Source organism: Alligator sinensis, unplaced genomic scaffold, assembly GCF_000455745.1.
Source record: "Alligator sinensis unplaced genomic scaffold, ASM45574v1 scaffold239_2, whole genome shotgun sequence".
In the NCBI taxonomy this organism is placed as follows: Eukaryota; Metazoa; Chordata; order Crocodylia; family Alligatoridae; genus Alligator; species Alligator sinensis.
Window position 1 is genome coordinate 492,881 of NW_005842279.1, and position 27,332 is coordinate 520,212.

The 27,332-nt window shown below is 49.6% G+C and overlaps 1 protein-coding gene across 1 annotated transcript in view; it reads left to right on the top strand.

Annotated features, from left to right (window-relative positions):
* PYGB (glycogen phosphorylase B) overlaps positions 1-27,332 on the top strand; it is a 44,034-nt gene that overhangs the window by 1,239 nt on the left and 15,463 nt on the right. The window contains exons 2-14 of the mRNA XM_006027960.2: positions 3-201; positions 3,803-3,904; positions 8,371-8,449; positions 10,054-10,157; positions 12,220-12,351; positions 18,429-18,540; positions 19,316-19,398; positions 20,708-20,851; positions 21,325-21,417; positions 23,262-23,408; positions 24,253-24,416; positions 24,951-25,065; positions 26,792-26,893. Of these exons, the coding sequence (XP_006028022.1) occupies positions 3-201; positions 3,803-3,904; positions 8,371-8,449; positions 10,054-10,157; positions 12,220-12,351; positions 18,429-18,540; positions 19,316-19,398; positions 20,708-20,851; positions 21,325-21,417; positions 23,262-23,408; positions 24,253-24,416; positions 24,951-25,065; positions 26,792-26,893 (1,576 nt within the window). The remainder of the gene's footprint in view (positions 1-2; positions 202-3,802; positions 3,905-8,370; positions 8,450-10,053; positions 10,158-12,219; positions 12,352-18,428; positions 18,541-19,315; positions 19,399-20,707; positions 20,852-21,324; positions 21,418-23,261; positions 23,409-24,252; positions 24,417-24,950; positions 25,066-26,791; positions 26,894-27,332) is intronic.

Consider the following 27,332-nt stretch of genomic DNA (forward strand, 5'->3'; position numbering starts at 1 on the left):
AGCGTGCGCGGCCTGGCGGGGCTGGGAGACGTGTCCGAGCTGCGCAAGAGCTTCAACCGGCACCTGCACTTCACGCTGGTCAAGGACCGCAACGTGGCCACCCCGCGCGACTACTTCTTCGCCCTGGCCCACGCCGTGCGCGACCACCTGGTGGGCCGCTGGATCCGCACGCAGCAGTGCTACTACGAGCGCGACCCCAAGGTACCGCCCGCCGGCACGTGCTCACGGCTCCGCTCACGCACCAGCGCCCACCCATGCACACACCAGCCGCACACATGCTCACAGCTACACGCACGCTCACACTCACGGCCGCTCGCGCGCATTCACAGCTGCTCGCAGGCTCAGATTTGGGCCCTGCCCAGCAACACACTGCTCCAGGGGGGAAAATTGCCACTGGAAGCAAGCTGCAGGATATGCAGCACAGCTCACCTCACTGCTCTGCTCCTAAAATGGTTTTTCTCCGCGGCTTCCAGCAGGGCAGTAAGCTAAAAGGTGACTAACCGTGGGAGATAAAGCCTCGCCTCCCAGATACAGCACTGCAGACCCACTATTGTGTGCAGTGACCATCTTCCCTCCCATACTATCCAGGAGCCCCTGGTGCTGGGCAGGTGACCTTGCACAAGGACAGAAGGAGGGTGGTGGTCCTCAGTTATTTAGTTATCACGGCCCCAGTCCTGCAGGTGGGCAGTGGAGTGGATGGAGATCTGCAGGGTCCCAAAAGTCAGCCCTCCTGCAGGCACCGGGATGTATTGGTTGCTGGGAGAGCTGGCTAGGAGTTGGCATCTTACCCCACGCTCCATCCATCTTAATAGCTGTGTGAGTAGCCAGGCATGTTTGCATGACAGATTGTCCTTGCAAAGGATACCCAGCTCCCAGGCTTCGTGGGGAATGGAAAATGCCTTGCTTAAATACATTATTTGAAATGAGGCAGTCTCTGGGCAGGGTTTTTTGTGGGGGGTGGTTTAAGAGGAGGTTACATGAGTACATCAGTTGTGTTGAGAAGCAGCACCATGACATGCAGGAAAGTTAGACCTCAGAGATGCTTTGTGGGGGAATCGCTAATGAGGACCAGGCAAATCCATGCTCTGGGCAGCGTGAGGTAGTGCCCTCTATGTCTTCCCAGGCTTTGTCCAGTCTAGTGTGAAAGATACCCAAGTCAGTGATTTTTAAGGTGTTACAATCTTCTGGTCCTGACCTCCTGCATGATGCAGACCCTGGAACCTCAGCAGCTTAGTAAGTTGCCAGCTTCTGAAGGATTGTGATGCTCCAGTAAGGGGAAACATTGCTTGCAATTTCTGTTTTATTTTTTTAAATAACAGGCCTGGTAAAATAGAAGAAGTAATTTAAGGCTGTGGGTAGGAAATGAACTCCTCATCTACATGTAACTCAGAATTGCTATAGTGCAGAAATGAGAAAATGCAGAGAATTTTATTTCCCCACAATCAGTATTTCTGGCCTAAGGGCCTGACAGGGCATTTTGGATTTTCAGCTTTAAATTACTTCTTCTCTCGCTAATTCCAAAAGGAAACATACATAGCTTCCTTCCTCTTAGTGGGGTGAACCAAGGAAGGCAAACCCCATCCCTTAATGTGCCTACAAGGATGGACCAGGCCCCTCAGTAGGTAGGTGTACAAGGGAGGATGTCTGAAGAAAGGTTTGAAAATCACAGGTATGTCACTCACAGATTAGTAAGACCAAGGCATGAAGCATCATAGGAGCCTGGGAGAAGAAAGTGAGAAATGCCAGCCCGCAGCAAAAGACGCCGGCCTCATCTCTTGTGGGGATAGGCACAGCAGCCCTTGCTGCTGAAGTGGCTATGGAAACTTATGCCCTTTTGTAGAGAGAGCGAGTCTGCACTTCCCTTCCATTTCTAAAATCCCATCATGGGTGGTCTCTTGTCTCTCTTGCTCTTCAAGAAGTGGCACCATAGCACTAGGAGATTGGTAGCGGATAACATGGATCCACAGGCCCAATCCAAAACCCAGAAAAAATCACCAGTAAAGTCATCCCATTGACATGAGTGAGATCAGACCCAGGTCAGTGAATACAGTACAATTGCAGTGCAGAGCATCTTGACTAAACAACGTTACAGCATGGTTAAGTATATAGTATGTTGTTAGGCATCCTGGATAAGAGTGTTTCTTTAATTAACTGGGAACACAAGTTATCAGGCAGATTGTCCAGGGGCTGTCTTTTGGCAAAGGGATGCATGGAGCCGTGCTGCTGGCTGGCTGGAGTTCCTCACAAGAGTCTCGCTGACAAACAAAACATGGTACAGGTTGTTCTCAGATGGGCTGGGAGGTGCTGTGGTGGAAAACATCCTTCTTTGGGTCAGCACTTAAGCGTGTGCGTAACTTTGAGAGGAGTGGCCTTAAGCTGGTGCACGAAAAGCAGCAGGCTCTAAGAGTTTACTTTCAAAGACTGAGATACCCAACAGAAGAGTGGTAGCCTTCTGTGTGATTAAAAGTAACGTGTTAGGAGGAGCTTGTAACATGCAGGGCTGTAGAAGACCCTCGGTGTGCTCCCACAACAAAGATGGACAAGGTCCCTCAGGAGGTGTACAGGGCGGATGTCTGAAGAAAGGTTTGAAAATCACTGTCATGATTAGTAAGATCAAGGTATGAAGCATTATGGAAACCTGGAAGAACAAAGTTTGAAATGTCAGTCCTCAAGGAAAGAGCTAAGTCTCGTGCCATTTGCGGAGACACAATTAGAGACTCGCATGCAGGATTGCTGAGATGTGTACGTCAGAGGCTGTTCTCAAGGTTAAGCAAGTACTCAGTAGCACATCCTTGGTGCTCAGAGTTGTGTTTTTTTTCTTCCACCTGCTCTTTAGAGGGCAGTGCTCATGCCCTGGTTTACAGGGGAATGGCTTCATTAAGGAGAGGCAAGGATTTTTTGTGATATCTTTTGTTGGACCAACTATATTGTTGGGAGAGCTGTTACACAAGGTGTCGGGCATCAAGTGCCCTTCCTTAGGCCTGACAATTTGTCCCAACCACACCCCCCTAATATACAGTTGGTCCAGAAAAAAATATCAAAATATCCTTGCCCCTCACACGGTTCATGTATCATCACAGTTAAACACCACACAGTTAACACTCCACCACTTTATTAACAAGGAAATGAACACTTAAGTCCACATGAATTCCTCTCAAGCCATCTGGTCATCCCTCAGGTGGAAGGGGGCTGTGTTGTGTGATAGGAATGTCATTTTGAAGCCCTGCCTTTTATCTCTGGGGCTGGAACAATGAGCCCATTTCATAGATTTCATAGATGTTTAGGGTTGGAAGGGACCTTAGTAGATCATCGAGATTTCAGCAGAACCCAGTTCACAGTCCCCAGCAGGTTCACTACCTACTAACTAGAGGGGAGGGTTTCCGCTCAGTGCTGCCACCTGCTTGCAGCTGGATACAGGGGCAGAGATTAAATTAATCCTAGTGCTGAGATTTGAAGGGCAGCAGTTTTCTTGCTTCTGGGGCCTGCACCCCTCCCTGGGCAGTGCCAAACCCACCTTGCAAGGAGTGATCCGTGCCTGGCTCAAAGGCGAAATAACTATTGAGAAGCAAAAGCACAGAGACCAGAAGGAATATTACACACTTGTAAACTGTTTGTAACATGACTCAGCAAAATAGAGGTTTTACAGGCTTGGGTTGTGTGTTACCTTTTGTTTTTCTTCACCAAATGCATGTTGTGCCCCCCTCTGTATTCTATATTAGCTTCTGTATTTGCCTGTTTGTGTTAGGAAGTCACTGCACCAAAAGTGAAACCAATTTCCCTTGTTTTTGTTCTGTTCTGCCAGAGGATTTATTACTTGTCTCTGGAGTTCTACATGGGCCGCACATTGCAGAACACAATGGTGAACCTGGGACTGCAGAATGCCTGTGATGAAGCCATTTACCAGGTGAATACAGGGGTGGCTTAAAATTGGCTTTGAAGGCAGCGGGAGCGGGGGACGACGATGACGAATGTATTTGCTTTCTGTGGGGAAAAAAGTTTAATTTCTCTCCATCCTTCTTCCCTTACCCCCACTCCCACAAATACAAATGTCTGGAAACAAAGATATTGCGCTGTGAAAGTGGTAGTTCAGACATCTCCTGTCCCCATTCTCCTGTTCTAGCTAAGCTCCCCATCCTGGCACTATCTTCTGTGTTGAGCCATGACAACAGACTCCCATGATACGGTTGTGGTACATCATCTCGGGAGGTAAGATTTAGCCAGGGAGCCTGTCCTGATGAGGTAGATAAGAGCATGAAGCAGATTACCCTTCCCCTGGGACACCACAGCATAATTGCTAATAGAAACATTTGGGGATTTGGTTTAACACAGATACAGTTTCAAATTTAGGTGGGGAAGGAATTAAATTTCTCTGGAGATAATTCAATAAAAAGTGTATTTTTTTCATTTTTGACAAAATTTTCCCCAGGGAAGAAGTGTGGGGGGAGCAGAGAGGGCCCTTATATACATTTGGGAGCTTGGTCCTGCAAGATGCTGATCTCTCTGGACCTGAGCAGGTGATGCACTTAAACTCAGCTTAAGTTAAGGTCCTCTGATTTAGTCCCAAAGACAAAAGAGAAACTGAAATGTTAATTAAAATACTTTTTTTTTCCAAAATGAGATTGAAAAGTGAAGTATTGTGACAAACTCCATGGCTAGTCACAAAAACTGAAGAGCGTTTGATTCATATCTTCAGCAGTATTTTGGGGGAGTAGAGTGAAGTTGGTCCAAATTTGATTTTTCTGATGAAAAGTTTCATTAAGAAAGATTCCAAGTGGGAAAATGTTAACCCATGCTAGCGTCACGTGAATTGCATACAAGGAAAAGTTTTACATGTGAACAAGTTCTTGCCAGATCAGGGCAGTGACTTGGGTGACAGAAGTATAACTTTTGGGACCTACTCCTAAGAAGTCACAGCCTGGTATTTCAGAGACTGTTGAGTACCTGCCACTGAAAACCAGGATTCTTGAAAGCATCTTGGGATGGTTATTTGTCATTTTTGAAAGTCCTGATTAGAACTGTCTACGATTAGCGGGGGACGACTCTCATTTCTGTCCCTGCCAGAGTCTAGCAGGTTGGATTCTAGGGCAGAAACAGTGTTCATGCAGAGAAGAGCTATTTCAGGCCACTTCAAAGGCACTGCCTGCTAGCTGACAGCCGCCTGCCTCAGCTATCAGCAGCAGGGCCTGCCACATACTTGCCTTGTCATAGGTATGATCTCTGGTAGTAAATTGCCCTGGGAGACCTCTGATAACCTTAATTGTTTCAAGCTGAAGGTCTTATACCTCTCCAAGCCATTAATTTAGTTCACAGGGACTTATTAACCTGGCCTGTGGGGTGTATCTCTGCTAGAAACCTCCAGTCTGGTTTCCCCTTTGAGTCTCTCAATTGTTTTTGCCCAACTTAGAGAAAGCAAAAGCTTCAAAGACCTCCCCATAGAAGGACTTCTTTGCAGCCTGCCCTGGTTTCCTCCTTTTAGGGGTCCCTGCATGGGATCTCAGACTTTCTTTTGAACCTCATTCCCCTGCTTCATTGTAGCCTGCTCCCATACCAGGACCCCTGGCTTCATTTTCTTCCCCTGGGGAGGTGGTTTCACCCACACTGGGAAGCTGAGCCCCAGCCCTCTTAAAGGATCAACTCACCCAAAGCCAGTCCCATTAAATGGCTGTCTATGTCTTCAGTGCTGTCCTAGATCAGTATAAATCCTGCATTTCTATTCTAAAACCCTGTCTGTAGCATGGTTGCTAGGGTCTGTGCTGCAGCTGATACTGCTCTGAAGAGCCCTATTTGTGTCTGTCTGAGTAAAGCCACTTGGCTGTAATAAACACTTGCTTTTGTAGCTATGAAGCCACAGATAAAAGGGTGCTGAGTCTCCTTCTGTTTACTCCAGTGTAACTCTGGAGCACAATACATTTACCCCAGCTTATGCCAGTGCAAGTTAGAGGAGAGGCAGGCTGAAGCTTCCCAGCCCCTGTTGACTGCAGTGGGTGTTGGGGTGGATTGGCTTGGCACCTACTGCTGCCTGATACAAGGTGTGTGCAATTCAGGGTGAAAGTGTGGCGAGTGGGGGAGAGGAGGGAAGTGTCTGGGACAGGATGCTGGGCCACAATGACAATGGGGCTCTGTCGGCTGCTACTGCCTCACCAAGTACTCATATAGCAGACCTGCTCCCAGTTAGAAGAACAACCTCTTGGGACTTTTCCCCTGTTTTTTGACTCCAGTCACTTGCCCCAGAGGGTTTGCACCACTTATCCAGAGCTTCTTTAGAGAGGGAAAAGGAGAGAGGTGTGTCAAAGGGCAAGGCCCAACAGAAAAGTGCAGTCCCAGGTGAACCATCCATGTTGGGTCCAAATACCCATGGACATGTGTGGAGTTTCTGATGAGGGAAAAAGGCAGAAGCCTGCCCTAGATTGTTTACAGACAAATGGAGGAGGAGCAGAAATGAAATGTGCATTGGACCTGGGTCTTATCAGCTCTCTTCTCCCTCTCATTTAACATTCTTCCCCTGCCTTCTCTGCTCAGGTTGCAATCTGTAACCAAAAGAAATGCTCCTGCTAAGCCCGTTAGTTTTATAGCACTGACACTTCCATCTAATCTACCCACATCATTTTGCCTAATGTTATTGCTCTCCTGAAAGTGCTGTGACTCATGAAAAAGCCAGAACTTTGGCAGAGGCACCTTGTTACTCTGTCCTTGAAGCTGTTGTGGTTGTTTGAAAAAGCAATGGATCCTGAGCCTCGTTAAAGATTCAAGTGGTAGGTGAGACTTGAGGATTTTTTGGTTCTGTGGTTGGTGCTAATTACAGCTTTTGTGATGGAAGAATGGCCCTTGCAGTATCCAATTGTGGTGCCCCAACCTCCTGGCCCACAGTCACTTAATAGGCTTATACTGCAAAGTGGGGAGAGGGGCCAAAGCAGTAATAAACTGATGCAGAATGACATCATTGCTGGCTAATGCCTTGACTTTGTAGATGTCCCTGGGGGCTGTGCCCAAATGGCCCCTGTTACATGGTGGAGGGGAGTGGGAGTGGTGGATGGGGAGGGTCAGGATCACATTTGTCAAGACCTAGCCTCACAGGTTGTCAGTCTCCTCTCTCTCCCTGAGCTTTGCTCACATACAGCTCAGCCAGAGCTTGGAAGTTGACCCCAGAGGCCTAATGGGCAGGGGCTGCACCCTGGGAAAACCCTGCACCCTGCAAACCCTAGGGTCTGCCCGCCCTAGCTGTTGCTCCTACAGCAGCAGTGCAATGTCTCTGCTCCCAGCTACTGCTGCAAGAGAAACACTATGGTTGCTTCTCTTGCTGGGGCATGGCCTGGGGGCTGTGCCTGGGGCTAATGCCCTGATTTCCCTCCCCAAGTTCCTCTACTGGTTAAGCCCAAAAAGGCCATGTCAGGTATAAAGCTCAGTGCCCCTCTAAGTGACCAGGGTGCCTCACTGGACCTGTAGTTCTGGGCTACTTGTGCTCCTGCTCTCTATCTCAGGCTATTTTCTCCACTTGGACTGTTTTTACAGTGCAGAGCATTTGTTTCACTGTAGCATAGGGTGACCTTAATGTAAGTTCCGGATGAAGCATTTTGTTGCAGTTTTCTCAGTATTGCTAACGCAGCTTTTTCCACAGAAAATATCATTTTGATGGCTTTCTGGCCCCCACGCCCTTTTATTTTTTTTTGGTGGGAAAGCTGTCTAAGGAAATAGTGCTGGTGGTGGGATGGAGGAGGCCCAGCCCTCCTGAACAGCTGTGCAGAAGCCTTGAGGAGTGCAATATTTATACCTGGAGGATGAGCAAAGGGAAAGTTTTTGGGAGAGGGTCAGAAGAGAATGGGAGCCATCTTTGTAGTGGGATTTCACACAAAGATGGCTGGGACAGTCTGAGCCTAGTTCTAAACTCAGAGCTCTTCTTAGTATGGGATGGCATTCTAGGAACATGTAAGGGGAACATGTGAATTTGGCCATAGCCATGTTCTAAACTAAGCATATTTTGAGCCTGTCTAGGCAAGAGGCAGTTCTTCATCCTGCAAATGGGAAGTGTCCTGAAGCAACGATGTAAATTAGCATGCAGTGATTATCCACACCCTTGTCCTCCAGTTGGCTGATAGCCATCCTTTCCCTGGTTCAAAATTTAAATGAAAGGGCTTTGTAGCTTTGAAGATTGCCAGGAAAGGAGTGTTTGTTTGACGTATCTAAGGAAACCTGGGGATCCATAAAAGGCCACAGCTGAAGTTGGGTTGGATCCTTTTCAGAGTTAATTTAGGTGCCAGGGACAGAGAGAGCCCTGCGTTCACTTTTCTTTCTCCTCTTTGGGGAACTGGAACAAGTATTTCCCAGGGTGCTGTGCTCATGCTGTGTTTTCTGCTGCCATTGTTTTGTCAATAGCTAGGCCTGGACCTGGAAGAGCTGGAAGAAATTGAAGAGGATGCTGGGCTGGGCAACGGAGGGCTGGGACGCCTGGCAGGTAATTTTCAACAGCCAGGGGAAAAGGTCTGGTCATTGTCTTCCTAGGGATTTCCTCTCTGCATGGGCTTTCAAAGGCCTGCTTGAATGGCACCATTGTGCTACGCCCTCCTTCCAAGGGGGCTCCCCACTGCAGGCATGCTGGATGTGCCCCTGCCATCTGTCCTGACCACCCTTACGCATGTGGCCAGGTGAGACCGTGCAAGCTGTGGGCCTTGGGTAAAGCACCTGTCTGTCTCTCCCTCTCTGGAGGGCTGCTGCCTGCCCCATCTTCACAGAGCCTGCAGCTAATACACATGGAGCTGTGCTTATGTTTAGCTAGTCCTCTAAAGTAATTTCACAATTCCTCCATGTCCCTTCTACTTGCGTCTTTCCCATCCTTCTCCACTGCATCAGAAGCTGCCTGCTGGTTTATATAAATGTAGGCAGCATTTAGTCAGTTGTTCCATGGGTCTGCTCTGTTTTCAACTTGGCACAGCCCAGCTTTATTAAACATGGTTATGAGATGTCTGTCTCCCACTCCACCCCCATGTGCCACTAGCTGGCTGGAGGAGTGCACCAGCCTTCTGATTAACCCCTGACTTAGGCCCACGTCCCTGCAGTCCCTAGGACTATGAACCACACCCATCCACTCCTTTCAGGGACTGACTTCCAGTTCCCTGTGACTTGGCACTGTCCACTGGAGGGAGAAAGGGGGTTCAGATAAAGACGGACCTTATCTGCCTCCTTGGGGGGAGATACAGGGGTGGGGAAGCTGGGGCTTGGTGTGACCTGCCAAGAGGTGAAGGCCCAAAGAAACAGTACTGTGTAGTCAGTGATCAACCCTTCTGAGTTTTCCTGGGCCATCCCGAATTTCAGGGCTCTGTCCCCAAAATGTCCATAGAATGGAGCTCTTGTCCGAGATTTGGATTATTGGTTCTGAAACAGCCAATTCCTCAATATTCCCATACAGCTGAGGGCTCGTTAGTGCAGCAGCAAGTTATATGTCCACTGCCTCCCCACAGAGCAAGTCATCTTGCCCACCACATGTTCCTAAACAGGTGCATGAACTGGACCCAGGAGCGGGTATCTGCTCTTTCCAGGTCTGGAGGTGTTTAGAACATCTGTGATGATACGGTGGCACAGCGGGCATGGCAGCCCAGAATGAGTGCCTCTGACACAGTTCCCTGCTAATCCACCTGTTTGCTCTGCACAGACATGTCACCTGTTCTCAGAACAAATGCACTGCTTCTTTCTCCCCTTCACCACTCCTGGGAAAAACAGCTTCTTTGTACTTCTGTACCCTCACAAATTTAACCCAGGCAGAGTCAGATTTTGCCCCTCTCTTGTGGAGTGGCACTTTCTTCCCTCCTCGGTGTGGGGGAGGGAAGGTGCTGCCTTGTCACAAGCAGTGTACAGTCCAGTTTAGTCCAGCCTGAAACAGACTGGGATGTTAAGCCATTTCCAGGTCATTGTCTCCCTGTTTGCATCCCCCTCTGCCCTCCCCACACCCCAAAATTGCATGTGCTGGGCTGGAAAACATGTTTGGACCCAGGCATCTGAATGGAGTTTCCATGAGCCAGTCCTGCCCGTTCCTCAAAGTGTGCTTTTGCTTTGCCCTTTCAGCCTGCTTCCTGGACTCCATGGCAACGCTAGGGCTGGCAGCTTATGGCTATGGGATCCGCTATGAGTTTGGCATTTTTAATCAGAAGATTGTCGACGGCTGGCAGGTATGTGACACCAGTTTGAAATTTGCTGCTTGCCATTGCTGGAGGCAGTAATTAACTGTAGTACAGTGGCACCTCAAGACCTGAGCCAGAGTTAGGGCCCCAGCATCTCAAAGAACTCAGAATCCACATGGGTCAGGGGTGACGCATTGGGGACCTGGAGCAGTGAAGTGTCTGCCTCAAGTTCGTGCACTAAATCATGACCAGAGGAGGTGTAGAACTTGTATTCTGCTGAGTCCCAGTCCATGCCCTTCCCCACTAAGCCATCCTTCCTCTCAGTGGGTTATAATGACCACTGCTCAAAGCTCTGAGGAAGAAGAGCTGCCCTTCAGGACCAGTATTCTGCCATGTGGGCTGCATGGCCATTGTCAATTGAGGCTGTGGCAGTAGTTTGTCCAGTGGTACCATCTCCACTTCTCCCTTCAGCATGGAGTTGGCCTCAATTCTTTCTTGGACCTGTAACCATAATCTCAGCAGCTGATGGAGGATGGTAACCATGCGGGAGCACTGTTTGTGCAGTAGAGGTCACACAAAGGGCCCCTTGTTGAAAGTGTCTGTCCAGTGTAGAGTTACTGCTGAATAAATAAAATAATAGAGGACATCTGAGCTGCCCCACAGGGCACAGGGACTGGAGTAACTGGTCTCTCTGCCCTGTGTTATGCAGGAGGGTCAGATGAGGAGACCTTATGGCCCTTATGGCTTTAAGATGTACAAAATTTTAAGACAGAGAAAGGAATAAGTTATTTTTGCCACATGTCTGCCAATAGCATCCACTGCTGTACCTTTAACTGTGAGTCAGGGGAGCTTTCTCTCATTTTGAACAATCATATAGTTGTTCTCTAAGGACAATAGAAAAGTAGGGCTGGAAGGGACCTCAGACAACCTTAGACAAGTGTTTGTCCAACTTGTTCTTAAAAACTTCAGGAATAATCCTCATGTACAACTACCAGGCATAATTCCTGTTCTGTCCCCTCCTCTCCTCCATTGTCATTGATTTAGTATTATTTCAAAGAAAAATGCAAGAGACAAGAATTATTTGGAGTGATATATTTTATTGGATCTATAAAATTTTAGTCTAATAGGAAAGATGTAAACAAGCTTTTGGGTACCCCCGTACCCTTCTTCAGGGCTCTGAGAGAAGAAAAACCCAGATACAGCAGAGCTAAATAGCAGATAGAACAAAAGCGTGTGCAAAATGAAAACAGGATATAAGAGGTCACTGACAGACAAGAGAATGGAGTAGGAAGGATAGCCTGATAAGTGGAAGGGCAGGACCATTCTAGAGGGTTGTTATCACCTGTAGAGTGCTAAAAGATTAGTGGGGATCAGGTAGATTATAATGGGTCGTGAAATCAATGTCCATGTGAAGTTCCTGGTTCTTAAAAGAAACATTTGGTTGTAACATTGAGCACAGCTAAAAAAAAAAAAAAAAAAGACACCTTTTTATTTAATAGATATGTTTCCTCTTTGTATTTAGTTTTAAACAGTGCATTCTGCTGACCAAAAGAACCGTTTCCTCCATTTGTACTCACATTGGCCCTGCAAAGATAGCCCTATTATGGGAAAGGGAGTCTCTTCTAGAGAGTACATCAGCAACAGACGAGTTAATGAGGCTCTAAGCTGCAGGCTCGTTATTGCTGGGGAAGGAGACACACTGATTTGCTTTTGCCTCCTTACAAGGGTTTGCAAGGTTACATTTTCATGGGGACATATTATTAGTGTAAACTGTGCGAATTTAACATCAAAACCATCTAGACGCACCAAATGTGGAAGTCTCTGCTGCTTTCATTAGGGCAACTGGGCTGTTCCCTCAACTGGTATAAACTAGCAGAGCTCCACAAACTCAGTGGAGTGCTCTGGTTTGTACTAGCTGAGTTCTGGCCCTTAATGATTTGGGTATAAGTCTGCTTTCAGCAACTTTTGTGCGTTCATTTTTAAAATCAGCTTTTTAAAACAAGTTTTTTCTTTCTTTTTTTCTTAAATCCAAGGTGAAAAGAATCTTTCTGCTAAGAGAGATCTCGTTTGACAGTACCAAACTCGAGCTTATGCTGTCTGTTTGTTTCAGGTGGAGGAAGCAGATGATTGGCTGCGCTATGGCAACCCCTGGGAAAAAGCCCGCCCCGAATACATGCTTCCTGTGCACTTCTATGGCCGGGTAGAGCACACCGCAGAGGGTGCGAAGTGGGTTGACACTCAGGTATAGTGCCCTCCTCTGTCTTGTGGAAGTACCTCAGTCTGCCCAGTCCCCATTTGAGGTTGGGTCTTCTAGTAGAAACGCGATTCCCTATCCCTTCCCAGCTGTACCAAGCCAAACCCAATCCACTTACAACTCCAAATACGTGATCTTAATATCGAAACAGTGTCAGAGAGGGCACTTTGAAGCATTCATCTTTAAATTACTAGGGGCTTGATTCTCCACTGACTTACATTGGTGCAAGACCCCACACCCCTGCCTACATTGGTGTACTTTAGTATACAATGGCACCTATGGTGCAACATGGGGAAAACCTTCCTAACCTTTCTCTGGTTATTAATGTCTTAGAACCTAAGCTAGAAGTGGGCAGAATATGGCTTGTGGGCCAGATCCGGCCTGCCAAGGAATTTTATCCGACTTGCGGTGGGTCCCTTGGCTCCACCTAGCCCAGGTGCGGGGGACAGCCCAGGTTGTGGCACGTGTGGCTAGTCTACCACCCCCAGCCGCACAGTGGGGCTGGGGCGGTGCAGTGGCTGGACTCTGCTTCCCGGCAGCCTCAGTGATGTTTGCTCCTTCTGGCTGCCACTGGTGCCAGCCCCAGCCCGACTACCCAGGCACTCCAGCCTGTCTACCTCACATGCACTGCCAGGGGCACTGGATGGAGTGGGCAGGCAGGCTCTCCATGGAGCCTGGGCTGGGTATGCTTGGCCAGGCAGATGGCATGAGGCCGCTGGCAGGCGGGGAACAGCATCTAGGAACAGGACAGGCAGGTAGGAGTGGGGCCGGGATTGTGAGGCAATGACAGCATGAGGCCAGGGTCTGAGATAGAGCCGTGATCTGCTGCCTGTACGTCCCTACAATGGGCAGGATTAATCAAGTCTGCTCCGATGCTATCTAATCAGAATGTGTCAGAGCATGTGTGGAGGCACTCATTAGGTCCCCAGTCCTGAGTGGGGTCTCTAGCCTCTAGGGAAGATAGGATCAGATTTGTCAAAATGGCAGACAGTTTCAGGGAAACTTTTTTAGCATGAGAGAGAGCCGTGATGACATGACCCTTATGGACCCTCTCTGAGTCAGTGGAAAAATTTACACTGATTTCAGTGGGTCACAGATTTCATCCCTTGTCTGAAATGTTTCATTTCCTCCAAGTGTGTGTCAGAAATGTTGGTTCAGTTCAATGACACCCAACCTTCTGCACCCTTGGGTTAGATGAGTGGTGTGGGGTTGGTCTGCGGACTAAATCCTACATGGTGTTGGTCCATGTGCCTCATCAGGTCCTGTACTGCCTCAGTCCAGCATTGTGTTGCCCGCTGCCTCGGTCCAGCTGCCCATCTACTGGATCTGGCCACATGCCACCTATCTGCTGGATCTGCCCCTGTGCCAGCTTTATCTAGTGCGCACTGCTTACCTGTCAGATTCAGCCACACGCTGGTGTGATCTGGCATGCAGTGTCATGTTATCTGGTTTGCAAGGCTCCCCTTGGGACTGAAAATTTGGCAGCAAGGGAGCAGCAGTTAATGCTGCTACCACTTACCCGCTGCCAAATTCCCAGACCCTTGAAGAGCCCTGTGAGCCAAATGATATGGCTCTGTGGGGCAGATATGACCCATGGACCACGTGTTGTACCCCTGGTTTAGTCGTTTGTCTCCAAAGGAGACGCACTGAGTTCCATGCAGCTGACTGTGTGGGGTTTTTAGATGAGACGTTCACCATTTTCTGCCCTGGCTGGTCTTAGCAATCTAGCCTTGCTCTGGTGGTTACATTAAATGTCTCCTGCTTCCGAGATTATACAGGATGTTTTATGCTATGCTGGGCTTCAAAGCCACCGCCTTCCAGCCCAGAGGCCACAGCAGCCCACCCATGCTTTTTATATATAGTTTTTCAAGGCACTGTGGGATGAATTATAGTGATTGAGCCAGGATGAAGGTGTTCACCTGTTTGATCAGAAAATGTCCCAAAAACTGAAACGACTGTTGCTCCATAGAGATCATGTTTGCTTAAGTTCTGCTTAAGGAAGGTGCATTTAGCTAATGACAAGCAAGTTAATGGTGGTCTACCAGATGTTAAAGCATGAGATGTAAAGCACTGGTCCCTTCGTACAGGAATTCCTAAATAAAAGTTACTGGTTACTATATATGTCTCTGAGCAATGCTGGTCAAACATGTCCAGATGTGCAGGCCACAGGGGTAGTTCAGCTGGTGGAACAGCAGGAAGCCAGGCAGGACCAGAGCTATGCTGGACAGGTGATGCCCATTTCTTGACTCAGTGTCTTGCAGTGGATGCTGCCCATTCCCTCAAAAGCTGTCCCAAGACAGCAGGGCAGCAGCTGCTCCTGGGAGTTCAGTTCCCTAGGTAGCCATGCATTTTGCTGACCCTGGATGGGATGTGGTTAGATGTGGATTCATACAAAGGAACCACAAGTATTCAGGGACCCTGCCATAGACTGGACCCCTGTGACAGGGCAGAAGGGGCTGAGTACTACCATCCTGGTGCATTGCAGGCCCGGGGGCCTGCCACAACTCATTCAGAATATAGGGGGCAGGATGCAAGTCCCATCACTTCCTGTAATTGGGAGTGCTGTATGAGTCCACCCCGCCATGGGCAGTGCCCCTCCCCTTCCCAGTGAAGCTCTCTTTGCCCTCCCCTATAATCCCTCTCCTAGACTTGGTAACTAGTGGGTCTCATGGTATCAGAGCTCTGCTTCAGCCAAGCCCTGCCAAGTTGCAAGAGGCAGAAGAGCTCATCTGTACAATGAACAGACAGAGGACCAGGGTGAGTACAAAGTGTTTTTGTTGCCCACACCTGGGTTGCATAACAGCAGCATCAGTCTCGCCTCTCTGGCTGTGCCTTCTCTCATAACAGCTGCAGGGGACAGTTCTACAATGAAATGGTACCTGGCAGTCTGAGCTATCTGGTTAGGTCCGTCTGTGGTCCAAGAGTGCCTCACAGCCCTGAATGTTTTTACCCCCCTGGGGGGAAGAGGGAAACAGGCACAGAGAGACCAAAGGACTTGCCCAAGTTCACACAGAGTCTGTAGCCAGGCAGGAGGTCTCCATGCTCTCAAATTAGGGCCCTCACTGGACCAAACTTCTTCTTATGCATCAGCATCCAGGACTCCCCTATTCATCGTGTCTTGGGTGTTTCTATCTTGGATATGCTCAGTTGGCAGGTAGAGGGATGTTTGTGGTAATTGCCAATCCTGCAACTGGGCTTTCAGGGTGGCCAACCCTATTGGTTGTCTGGCAAGTGTTGGGGGTATTTAGTGACTGATTTCCCTTAAAGCCCCAGTTCTGGAGTTGGGTGATGATGGGGGAATCTCAAGTTTCCAATAAAGCAGGGCTTTTTTTAGCCGTCCTGGTGGAAGAGGAACACTTAGAAATATGAATGATGAAGGTTCCAAATGCAGAAAGCAAATAAAAAAGTGCACCCCAGATAGAGTATTTCTGGAACCTTATGAGACTGATTCACAGACCATGTCTGGGGAGACCTGATTCATGGTGCTTCAGTGCTCAGAACAGGCAGTATTGGTGCTTGGAGTGTATTTCCCCTGACTTACACCTGGAGTGTACACAAACCTAGAGTGGATGGAAAATGATGCCACTTTGGTGGGATGTTGTATTCATGTGGTACGTTCCATGGGCAGATGTAAGTTATGATGTAGGAGCACAGTAGATGAGAAAGTAGCTGTCTTCCCATTTTCCAGGGCATCCCCAGGAGCTGCATTCCCCTGGGCTGGAATTGTCTACCCCCACCCCTACCCCTGTGCAGTCCTACTGTCTTCAGGTCATCTTGGAGCTTAACTAGGGCAAATGCACTGGTATCTCAAAGGGTTCCACAGATGTGTCTTGGGGTCTGGAGGGTGCAGTAAGACAAAAGTTTCCCTGGCAAATCGTGGTTCCTGTTGGCCATAGACAAGCTTTCAGAGCCCAGCATGAATCTGTGGGGTGAGATGTGGCAAGAGGAAAGAACTCTCTACTTTCAAGCTGAGGAAGTGAAAGTTGGAAATCTTAGCAGGTAACAGAGCCACCTATTGCCATATGCATGGAGATGTTTTTCAGGGTATTGTGTCATTTTAATCATCCAGACTTTGTTGAACTAGGGTTGGGATGAAAGAGCAGTAAGGTCAGCTTCCTTCATCCTTGGAGGAGCTTGTCTGTTCCTCTTCAGATCTTCTGTTGGCTCTGTAAAGTGCAGGGGAATCTGTGCAAACCACCCAGTTGTAAGCTCTCAAAGTCAAGGGATGGTCTCCCTTTGTGATTTGATGGGAGCCCCAGCTGTATTGCTTGGATAGGACCATGGGGCCGTCCCATAGCTTGGAAAGTGGGGCCCTGGGATCCATAGACGGAGCTATAGGACCAATAAGTCGCAGCTGGCTGCTGCTGCCCTGTTACATAGGGCAGTTTCATGCAACTTGGCTGATAGCATGGCCCAGCTGTGAAGGCTCTCTACAAAGATTCAGGCAGGTGCTTAGTTGGATACATGGTAAAGTCCAGCTCCTTTGGTCTCAGTGGGGCTGCTCATATGAGGAAAGTTTAAGCATGTGCTTATGGCAGGGCAGGATCGAGGCCTTAGCTTGGCTGTTCAGTGGCACAAGCACTTACCTCCTACATTTGACTTCCTTTTATATGTTTGAAGGTGAAGGTCGTGGTGTGTCATGCTTTCTGCTTGATAAGTTTTAAGGTATGCGGAACTTGACAACAGTCAGCTACTCTGCCATTGGCAGGCGGGATAAGATTCAAGATGTAGCGCAGACAGGAGGGTTTTTGTTTGGGGCACCTTGGGGTTGGAGCTGATTCTCCAGCTCTAGGCCAGTGACTCAAGAGTCCCAAAGATACAGTGGGAACCTCTGTCTCTCATTCTCACCTCCTTTCCATCTCCACTGCCCCAGGGAAAGGCGAATTCAGGTGTCTCCTTGGGCTGTGAGTCAATAGGCTCCATCCAGGAAGCTCAAGGATAGAGAAGTACAGCCCTAGCTGACACTGTTATGAATGTGAAATGTGAGCCCAGGAGCACCAGCCTTACTCGCATGCAGTTAAGCAAGTGCCTGTGTCTTTGCAGGGCCGAGGCCTCAGCAAGCATATTGCAGTTTTTCACATGCATGTAGTTGCCTCCCTTACGTCCTATCGAATTCAACCAGTTAAATCCAACGAGCAGCAAATAGGTGTTTGCAGGAATCAATCTTAGGCCGCTGGCACACAGTCGTTTAATGGCACTGTGGGATCAGAGGTCAGATCCCAATCATGCCTTTATTATTTGTCAGTTCAAGGGAAGCCCAGAATCATAAGCCTATGCTCCCTCTTCACCAGCAAGTTAAAAGCTGAGTGTCCAGCTCTGCATTTGTGACTGACAACTCATTGTCAGCCCCAGCCCAGACAGCTCCAGGTTGTTGGCCTCAGTCCCCAGAATGCCTTGGGTCTCAAACCAGACCTGGGGCTGTTCAACCAGGGCTGACAATCAGCTGATTGTCAAAACCCTGCACCCAGCAGCTCTGACTCAGCTACTGGGCATGGGGAGGGGATTGGAGGCTTGGTACAGCTCCACATCAATCGCACCATAAATGTAACATGCAGCAAGGGCCTTAGTAGCAGAGAATGATACCCTGGGGTTTTGGGCCCATCAGTAACAGAGAGAGGTCTATATTCTACAGAAAAATTCAGATTTTAACAGTCATGGGATGTTTGTTAAGCTTGAATAAATAAATAAGACCTGGTTGATTAATTAATTGTTAATTGTTGCATTTTTCCAAAAAGAGGGTAGGTTACTTGTAATTGCCTATAGCACCATTTGACTTGTGTGCCTGAAGCCACCCATAACAAATACTTCCTGCTTTCCTCTGTAGTGCTTAAAACCTTTATTTGTCCTGTATTAGGCCTTTGGACACAGTTTATAGAGATACCTGCAATATAACCTTCATGCAGTTTAGCTCTGACACTGAAGGAGTTATTTAAACCATGATGTCTGTTTTTCTGTTAATCTACATGTTCTTGTTCCTTCTCAGCTTTGTGTCCTTTCCTTGACCTGCTTTGGCTCCAGGGATGCTTGTAGTTGCTGATGCAAAGTAAGCTATTTTCCTTTTGCAGGTAGTGCTGGCCATGCCATATGATACCCCAGTCCCAGGGTACAAGAACAACACAGTGAACACCATGAGGCTGTGGTCTGCCAAGGCACCCAATGACTTCAACCTTCAAGAGTGTAAGCTCTCCCTCTGCCATTTGGGACTGTCTCTTGTTGGTGCTTATGTACAGCTCCTAGCAGCACTGGCATTCCCTAGATACAGTAATGCACAGTACAAATCACATATTGTCTTCATGTTAATTCAGTTAGCTTTGCTGGGAAAGGGCAGTCTTTGCTGACCCCCATGAGAATTGCACCCTCAGGTCTAGGGTTTGGGAAGAGAGGTGGATCTGGGCTTCCAGCTTCATAGTTCTCCTCCTGTGAGGCTTGCTCACCTCCCAGCCCTACTTGCATCCCTGCAGCTGTGCTTTCTTGGCCACTGCCAAGCCTGATTTTGAGCTATGTGTCTGCCTCTATCCTGCCAGCAGGGACTGAAAGAGACAAGCTTAGCCTTAATACCAGGCTCCCCCAGACCACACCCCTGTGCTCCTAAGAAAGCAAAGCTACCTCCTGACTGCCTTCAACCTACACCTCTCCTCTAGCACCCATCCACTTAGATCCACCCATCCCAGACCACCTAACTCCCCTCCTTCCACATCCCACTGCGCCCTTCCTCCCACCTGCCTCCTGCCAGCTACCAGGCTTTGTTCAGGCCCATGCCCAGCTCTGGTTGCTGGGTGGGGCGAGAACTTTAGAGACATTTGCATGTAATATGACCTCCAGAGTGGAAGAAAATTGGGCAGCTGTGCAGAGGGGAGGGGCAAAGTCAGACACATGACTGTGTGGAAGCTGTGCATACCTTACAGGGCAGTCACGGCTAATGCAGTGCTCTACGTACTGTCTCTTTCTGCAGTCAATGTGGGCGATTACATCGAGGCTGTGTTGGATCGAAACTTGGCAGAGAACATCTCTCGAGTCCTGTACCCCAACGACAATGTGAGTCCCTCCATTCCTAGCTCTTCGTCTGGCTGATTGGAGCTGGTGCAAGCAGCACAGGGGTTTGACCCCCTCCCATTGGTTCTTCCTTGAGGACTCCTGTGAAGGATACAAAATAATAGGAAAATCCTTCTGAAACAATCTCAGAGCAAACCTTGGTCATGCTGGACCTGGCAGTGTGGACCAAGCCAAGGACGTGTTCTGGAGGGAGTCAGGCTCTTGTCCTGCTGTCACCCCACCCTGGAGCAGGAACATGAGCTGTCTAGTCTGTCTGTTTGTTAAGCCAGACTAGCACATGTGCTTGGAGGAGCCAGGAAGGAGATGGTAGCCATGGGCTGCTTTGGGGAAGCCGGTGTTGTATTCACTCAGGAAATTGGACAGGCACACGGCATGGAAAAGACTGTATATGGAGGTCTGGTTTGCTAACCTTTCTCTGCCCATGGCTGTAGTACCCTCTAGTGGTGACTGGGGCACACAGACCAGATTGAGGAGCCTGCTTAGGTTGAGGACCCAGCTAATAGAGGAGAGCCTTTTAGCTCAGGCAGGAAAGACTTGTGTCTACAATCCAGAGACCCACAGTTCAGTCTCCACTACTGACAGTCTTTCCTCCTGCAATACCTTGGACTTGTTACCAAAAACCTTTAGAGTCCTGCAGGCCACCAGCCTAGAACAACCCCAGCTTTGCAGCCTGCCAAGCTTACCTTATTGAGATCATCCAGCTCAGTCCAGGAACATGGGTCACAGTGATTCTTCTTCAAGTAACCAGGGCCGAGCACCACCACACCTCCCCACCAAACCTTCCTTTGCCTTGGCCTCTGTGATAAGCCTGTAGTTCATGGCTGCTGGATTTCTGGCAATCCTGTGATGCAGGTAGTGGTGTGGCTCTGGGACCAGGATGCCTTTGTAGTTGACAGGTTGAAGAGCGGAGAAGGGTTTTGCCTTACTCTAGCCCTCTTCCCTTGCATCTCTTGATTGCCTTTTAACAAATCTTGAATTGGCAGGACACTGACAGCTCTTGTTTCCGTACTTAGCCTCTGACAGGTTGGGGTGTCTTTGGGGAATATACCTTGTAGTTGTGTAACAGGGCTGGTTTGTATAGTTTTAATAAAGGGTTAGACAAGAATTTTTATAGGATGGTTTGGATAGAGATGATCCTGCCTTGAGCAGGGGATTGGACTATATGACCACCAGAGGTCCCTTCCAGCCATACTTCTCTATGATTCTATGTCGTGGTGAATGAACAGCCATAGGAGGGTTACAGTAGTGGCTGGTGGCAGCAGCCCAGCTGATGTCTGTGTCTCATGTCCAGTTTTTTGAAGGCAAGGAGCTGAGGCTCAAGCAGGAGTACTTTGTGGTGGCAGCCACCCTCCAGGACATCATCCGGCGCTTCAAGTCCTCCAAGTTTGGCTGCCGTGACCCAGTGAGGGCATCCTTTGAAACCTTCCCTGACAAGGTGAGTACCAGGTACTAACTGACCACTGCTCCAGACTGTGGCAGGAGTGAGCATCCCTGTGCTGGCTGCCCCATGTCCCGTCTGCCCATCACCTCCATCCCCTGGGTAGATCAGCAGTGGGAGCCAGGTTTGCCCCTAGGAACTTGGGGACCTGAGAATGTGGACAAGCTACTCAGTCACTCAGGAGCCCTAGCCATTGGGATCAGTTAGAGAACAGTGGAAAATTCTTGTGGGGTAAAAACCTCCCTTTTCTGTGACACATTTCCATTTGGAAATTTTGGGAAGATGTTGGCCAGCTCAAAAGGATCTGCTCCAGTGCATCTCTGCCCAACGGCTGTCTGTGTTGTGGTGACAGGGGCCTCAGTCCTTAACTCCCTCAAGACTCTGTCCCCAAACGTGTAGGAGATGCAGCTGCTTCTCTTCCCCCCCACACCCCTGGTAGTGTATGTGATATGGGTGTACTTATGTTACAGGTGGCCATCCAGCTGAACGACACCCACCCAGCACTCTCCATTCCCGAGCTCATGAGGATCCTGGTTGATGTGGAGAAAATGGATTGGGACAAGGTGAGCAGGGGAAGTGATGCCTGAGGCAGAAGGAGGATGGGGTTGGGTTGCTGGCATGTCCAACACTGACCCATCTGGGCTCTGCCAAGTGTGTGCATGGACAAGATCTGGGTGAGTCCCTGATCCCCCTGGCCCTGCCCTTGTTTTCAGGGACTTCATCTTCCATCTTCTTCCTCTCCTCCCTTGGCTGCTGCTTGTTTCTTTAGTGTGGACTTGGCAGTGAACCATGAGGCTGCCCCTGGCAGCCAGGGTCTCCTTCAGCCTCATCATCTCACCGCCAGTTCCCTCTCTCCGCTCTCCTCCTCTCCTGTAGCCCTTGGCCATTCTGCCCTCTCCAACTCTGCCCATTCCCACCACTCTAGTTCTTCCCAGGTCCACACACCTTTCCACCCATCTCTACTGGATATGCAGCCTGTCCTTTTTACACTCTGGCCCTCCTGTCTGTGCCATTAGAGTGAAGCTGTGACAATGGTCCTGTCAGGCCACAAGTCTTGCCCTGTTATGGATGGGCAGTTTCCAGCCAGGATGAATGGATGTCTGTCCATTGGTCTGTCTGAAGAGCAACAGCCAAGCACTCCTGCGGCGTGAGAGGAATCTCTCAGCCTTCTTGATGGCCCTGAGATATGCCCAGCCCCGCTGCAGGAGGACCCAGGACTAATGAACCCCAGATTGAACTGAGGCACCCATAGAGCTCTGAAACTAGGGAGGAAAAGGCAGGGGGGGCCTGCCCTGAGTACAGGGCAGCAATAAATGCTTCCAGACCATAGGAGAGGCAACCAACTGAAAGGCACCATGTTTCTGGGCCCATGCTTTCCTCTCACTTCCCTCCCTCCCCTCAAGTGCTGCATGGAGCCAGAGCCAAGGTGCGTGTGAACCAAGGTGGGTGTAAGCCAGCCTGGCTCTGTTCACCCCAGCAGAAAGGACTGGCCCAAAGATTTTAAATAGCTCACAGGGCTCTTACAGCAACGCTGTTTGGCCTTAGGGCATTTGATATGGGTAGGTGTGAACCTGGACCAGGGTGAAAGGCACTGCCAAGACAGGCTGGGCTCGGCACGCTGTCCTCTTTGCCTGAGGCATGACTGATCCAGGGCCCTGGAAGGGAGTGTATTTCCCTGCTGCCCTGAAAGGAGTCTTCTTTCACCAGGTTACAAGGAGGTCTACCCGGCTCCCTAGCCAGTAGGCCATGACCACTGAGGTGTAGAAGCACTGGCAGGATACCAGCCTTAGCTGTATGGGGGTCTTACTTGGAGCCTTGCATGGCAGTGGGAAGTATGGGAATCCACTCGCACTTTCCCCTTCCCAATTCAGCCACCTGCACTGTGCAGGGCCTGTGCTGACATGATGCCACTCAAAACCCCACCACGGAGGCTGTGGGGCCCTGCTGACAGAGAGTGGGGACTCAAGAAACTGGGATTCAGTTCCTAGCTCTGCATCTAACTGATTGGCTGGCCTTGGGCATTTCTCTTCCCCTCCCTGTGCCTCAGTGTCTCCATGGTTAAGTTGGGGTGACATCTAGAGCTGGCAAGTGTGGCATGGTACAGCCTTGAGGAATCCCCAAGTGTCCCAGCTGTGCTTCTAACCCTGCAGCTCTCTGAGACAATTGGGTCGGGTTTATTTTCAGCATGATCTAGTCACTTTGGTTCCCCTGGGCTCTGCCAGAGTAGAGCGCATGGTGCTGCTTGGAGGTGACCAACCAAATGCACTGTTCTCGCATGGTGAAGTCACACATTATCCCCTTTCACACTGCAGTGCTGCCCTCCTGCCCTGCCCAGTACAGGTCAGGGGCACTTCCCTCCATACAGGGCTCTGGGCTGCTTTCTCTTCACCGGGTTGTTCCTGCCTAGGCTTGGGAGATCACTCAGAAGACCTGTGCGTACACCAACCATACAGTGTTGCCGGAGGCTCTGGAGCGCTGGCCGATCTCCATGTTTGAAAAGCTGCTGCCACGTCACCTGGAGATCATTTACGCCATCAACCAAAAGCACCTGGATGTAAGCTTGAACTCTGGGCTGTTTGTTGGGGGTTTGGGTGGGAAGGGGGCACTGAGAATAGAGTCCAGCTTGTAGCTGGCTGTGAGAAGCTGGGGACTGACTAGTGGCCCATCTTGTTGGGTTGAAATTATTAGAAGGGGTGGTTTGGGTGTTGGGAAGGACTAACTAATGCCAGGTGTGACTGTAGTGGAACAGACTCCTTGGAGAGGTTCTGGAGACTCCATCCCTGGAAGGTTTTAAGAGTAGGTTAGACAAACGCTTGTTTGTGGTGATTTAGACAGGGATGATCCTGCCCTAGAGGAGGGGGCTGGGCATGGGGACCTCTTGATTCTGTCTTCGTGTCACAAAACTTGCCTTTGCTTCCAGTCTCATCTAGCTGGCAGCAAACTGTACTCTTCTTCCTGTGAAGATGCAAGCTATCCAGTGCAGGGTCAGCTCTCTGTGTCACTGGTGCTGAGCTTTCTCGGTGGAGAAATAGCTAAGTTCAGCCTCTGGGGTTGCGCCCTCCAAGGGCACCAGCAATCCTGTTCTGTGGGAGCTCAGTGCCTTTGAAAAATTCAAGCCCCCCACACCCCAAAATTGAGGGTGCAGGAGCTGCCCCACCCCAATGAGTGATGTTGCTTGAGGTCCCCCAAAATCCTGCCATATGTTCCCCCGGCTCTAATAACTTCACCCCCATCTGGTGCTCAGTGCAGCAGCAGGTGTGGCAGAACCAAGCCCCACCCACTCCCTGGTGTCTGTCCTCCCCTGTGCTCTTGGGGGAGAACCAGCAGGGCATTCCCCTGCCAGTCCCCCTTGAAGCATCCCCCTGCCTTAGCCAATGGCTCTCTGTGCATTCTGGCAGCATGTGGCAGCCGTGTACCCTGGGGACGTTGACCGCCTCAGAAGGATGTCTGTGATCGAGGAGGGAGACTGCAAGAGGATCAACATGGCACACCTCTGCGTGATTGGCTCCCATGCCGTCAACGGCGTGGCCAGGATTCACTCCGAAATCGTAAAGAATTCAGTGTGAGTGACAGGCACGAGACACACAAATAGCCGTTTCCCCTCATCCAGCTGTCAGGCCTTGCAAACCTAGCCTGGGGGTCTCTCTCTCCTTCACCATCACTAGCAGGACAGCCTCTCCAGGATTTGTTATACTGTGAGTGACACCTGCAGTAAACCCACTCCCCCACCATATGGTCAGATGTGGCTGTAAAGGGGAAGGAAATGTGCCCAGGTGTTACGGTATGAGGCACAATCTATGTTTTGTCCCACTGATGAAGAGAAAGAGACTTTGGGTGGACTGGAGGAACTGCTAAATGTAGATTCCCAGGAAAAGCAGCTCTTATCGGAGGCACCAGTGTGTAGGTGGAGGGGTTAGTTATGCAGATGCATTTGAGGCCTACTCCAGCTTCCAAGAAAGTCCGTTGAAAAATCTCAACAGGAATTGTTTCAAGCTCTTGGCAAGTACAAGTAGAAGCAGGTTGGTTTAATGATCCTGTTTTATAAGACAGCTCCAAATGAATCGGGTTCAGTTCTGCCCCCCGTTCTCTGTCTCAGATTCAAAGATTTCTATGACCTTGAACCAGAGAAGTTCCAGAACAAGACAAATGGCATCACTCCAAGGCGCTGGCTCCTGCTTTGCAACCCAGGACTAGCAGAGGTTATCGCAGAGGTGAGTTATGAGGGTCTTGGGAAAACTCAGTCTCAAAACTTTGTTTCCAGTATAGTCTTCAGATAAGCAGAAACAGTGGAGCCTCATCTTCAGCTGCTATAAATCAACACTGTTTCATGGAAATCAGGAATTACAGATGTCACACTACTTGCACATTTGGTAGGTAGATGCAGGGAGTGCCACAGTTTAAAATTAGGCCTGAAGATCTTTGATTTCTCTTTCCTATGGGATAAGAACAACCCATCAGGACAGCATCACCTCCCATTGTGCTAGGACGTTTGTGGCTTGAAGTGGAGACATTCACAAAGCCAAATATCTACTACAGTGAACACAAACGGGTTTCCACACAACCCTAATTTCAGTTTGATCCCCTTTGTTTACCAGGGCTACACTTTGCCAGGAGCTCTGTGCAGTGTCCTGAGGTATCTAGTGGCTGATTTAACTTAACGCAAGGAAATTTATCATTGTACTCTCTGTCAGGGATTCCAGTTGACAGTAACTGCGAGGACACTTGGTCCTTTTTTATTTAGCTATGTTGGAGAGATATGGAAGTGTGGCAGTTAAAATTCTGGTTGCAGTAGCAGCTTTTTTCCAGGATACATTTGCACTCTAAACCAGCAGTTCCCAAACTGTGGGTCACAATAAACAGGGATCCGGGTTTTCTACATTTTCCCATGTGTTTTCTCATTCTGGGTTTCCCCTTGCAGGCTGGCAGATTTCCAGCATGCAAGGGGTTGCTTGGGGCTGGGGAGAGCAGGCGAGAGCAATGGGAGTCAGGGGGCACCATGTGTATGTGTGCACACATGCCAAGCAGTGGTAGATGGAGAGTAGCTCCCTCCAGGTTAAGTCTGTGAGGGCTGGAGGGGAGGGGGCACAGGCGATGTATTGGAGGAACAGGGGGGGGAACAGACAACGTGGTGGGAGGGCAGGGGAGCACAGGCAATGTGGGGTGGGGAGAGGGTGGAGTGCCAAGGTGATGCAGTGCGGTGCACATTCCCCCATCCCCCAAGATTTCTGCATCTACAGCAGGGTGTGAGGCCACATCAGGGCCAGACGAGCTTTGGGCAGTAGCTGCCTCCATGGCCCAGCAGGAGGGAGTGCTGCACAACCCTGGCCGCCAAGGTGAGGCACGGCAGCAGCAGCATGGAGTTGAGCACCCCCACTGCTGCCGAGCAGGCGCACCTTGGCGACTACAGCAGCACAATGCTCCCTCCTGTGCCAGGTCCTGCCTGCTGGGCTGCAGAGCCCACAGAGGGAAGGTAGCAGGGCAGGGAGTCCTGAGCTCCCCCCACCCGGGGCTCCACTCTGGCCATGGTGCTGGTGGGGGAGATGGAGAGAGGAGCTGGACTCCGCAGTCCTCTCTGGCTGCAGCAGCCATTGCCTCCCACAGGCAGCAGCTGGGGCTTGGGTGCTACTGGGGGGTAGAGGGCTGCAGGCACTGGCCCTGGGGCACCTGGGAGGGGCTGCAGTTTGGAAGTGAGGGGCCATGCTGAAGAAATGGGGTCATGCTGAGGAAAAGTTTGGGAAACACTGCTCTAAATGGATGCAGAGGAACAACCTAATCACTGTCCACGTTTTGGACAAGAAGCGTTTTAGGTTTTTTGTTTTCCAATTCGTTTTTTTTTCCAGGCAGGATTGTTCAGGTTGTTTCTAGCAGGAAAGTGAAATGATGCAGCAGCTCATCTCACAGCCAAGAGGGCATTCATATCCTGTTTTATTTCCTTAGAAAATAGGGGAAGATTTCATAACTGATCTCAGCCAGCTGAAGAAGTTACTGCAGTTTGTTGATGATGAGATTTTTATCAGGGACGTGGCCAAAGTCAAACAGGTAATGTAAACAGCAGAGAATCTAAGGAATTCTAAGGTTTGGAGAGTCTGAATTAGTATGTTTATTAAGCTAAAAAATGTTGCTGGTGCCTGTAGAGTCTCCTGGTGGGAAGGGGCCAAGTACTAGACCATCTAGTCCATACACTTAATTATGCTACTTTCATCCCACATCAATAGGAGTCTAATATCAAGATCTCATTGCAGAATAAAAACTTCTGCAACATTTTGCTTTGGAAACAATGAAACATTGCATCCAAGCTGCCACTTCGCCTCATAGGGATGTAGTTTGTATGCCTTATGCCATCTTTTAGTCCTGGGGATTAGGCTCCTGGGCTGGACTACATTGCCCATGATGCAGCGAGGCAGTCCAGCCAGAGTGTATCATGGGAGATCTGGCTGGGTCAGGTCCATTGGGGAATGGGGGTGTGAGCTACTATCCT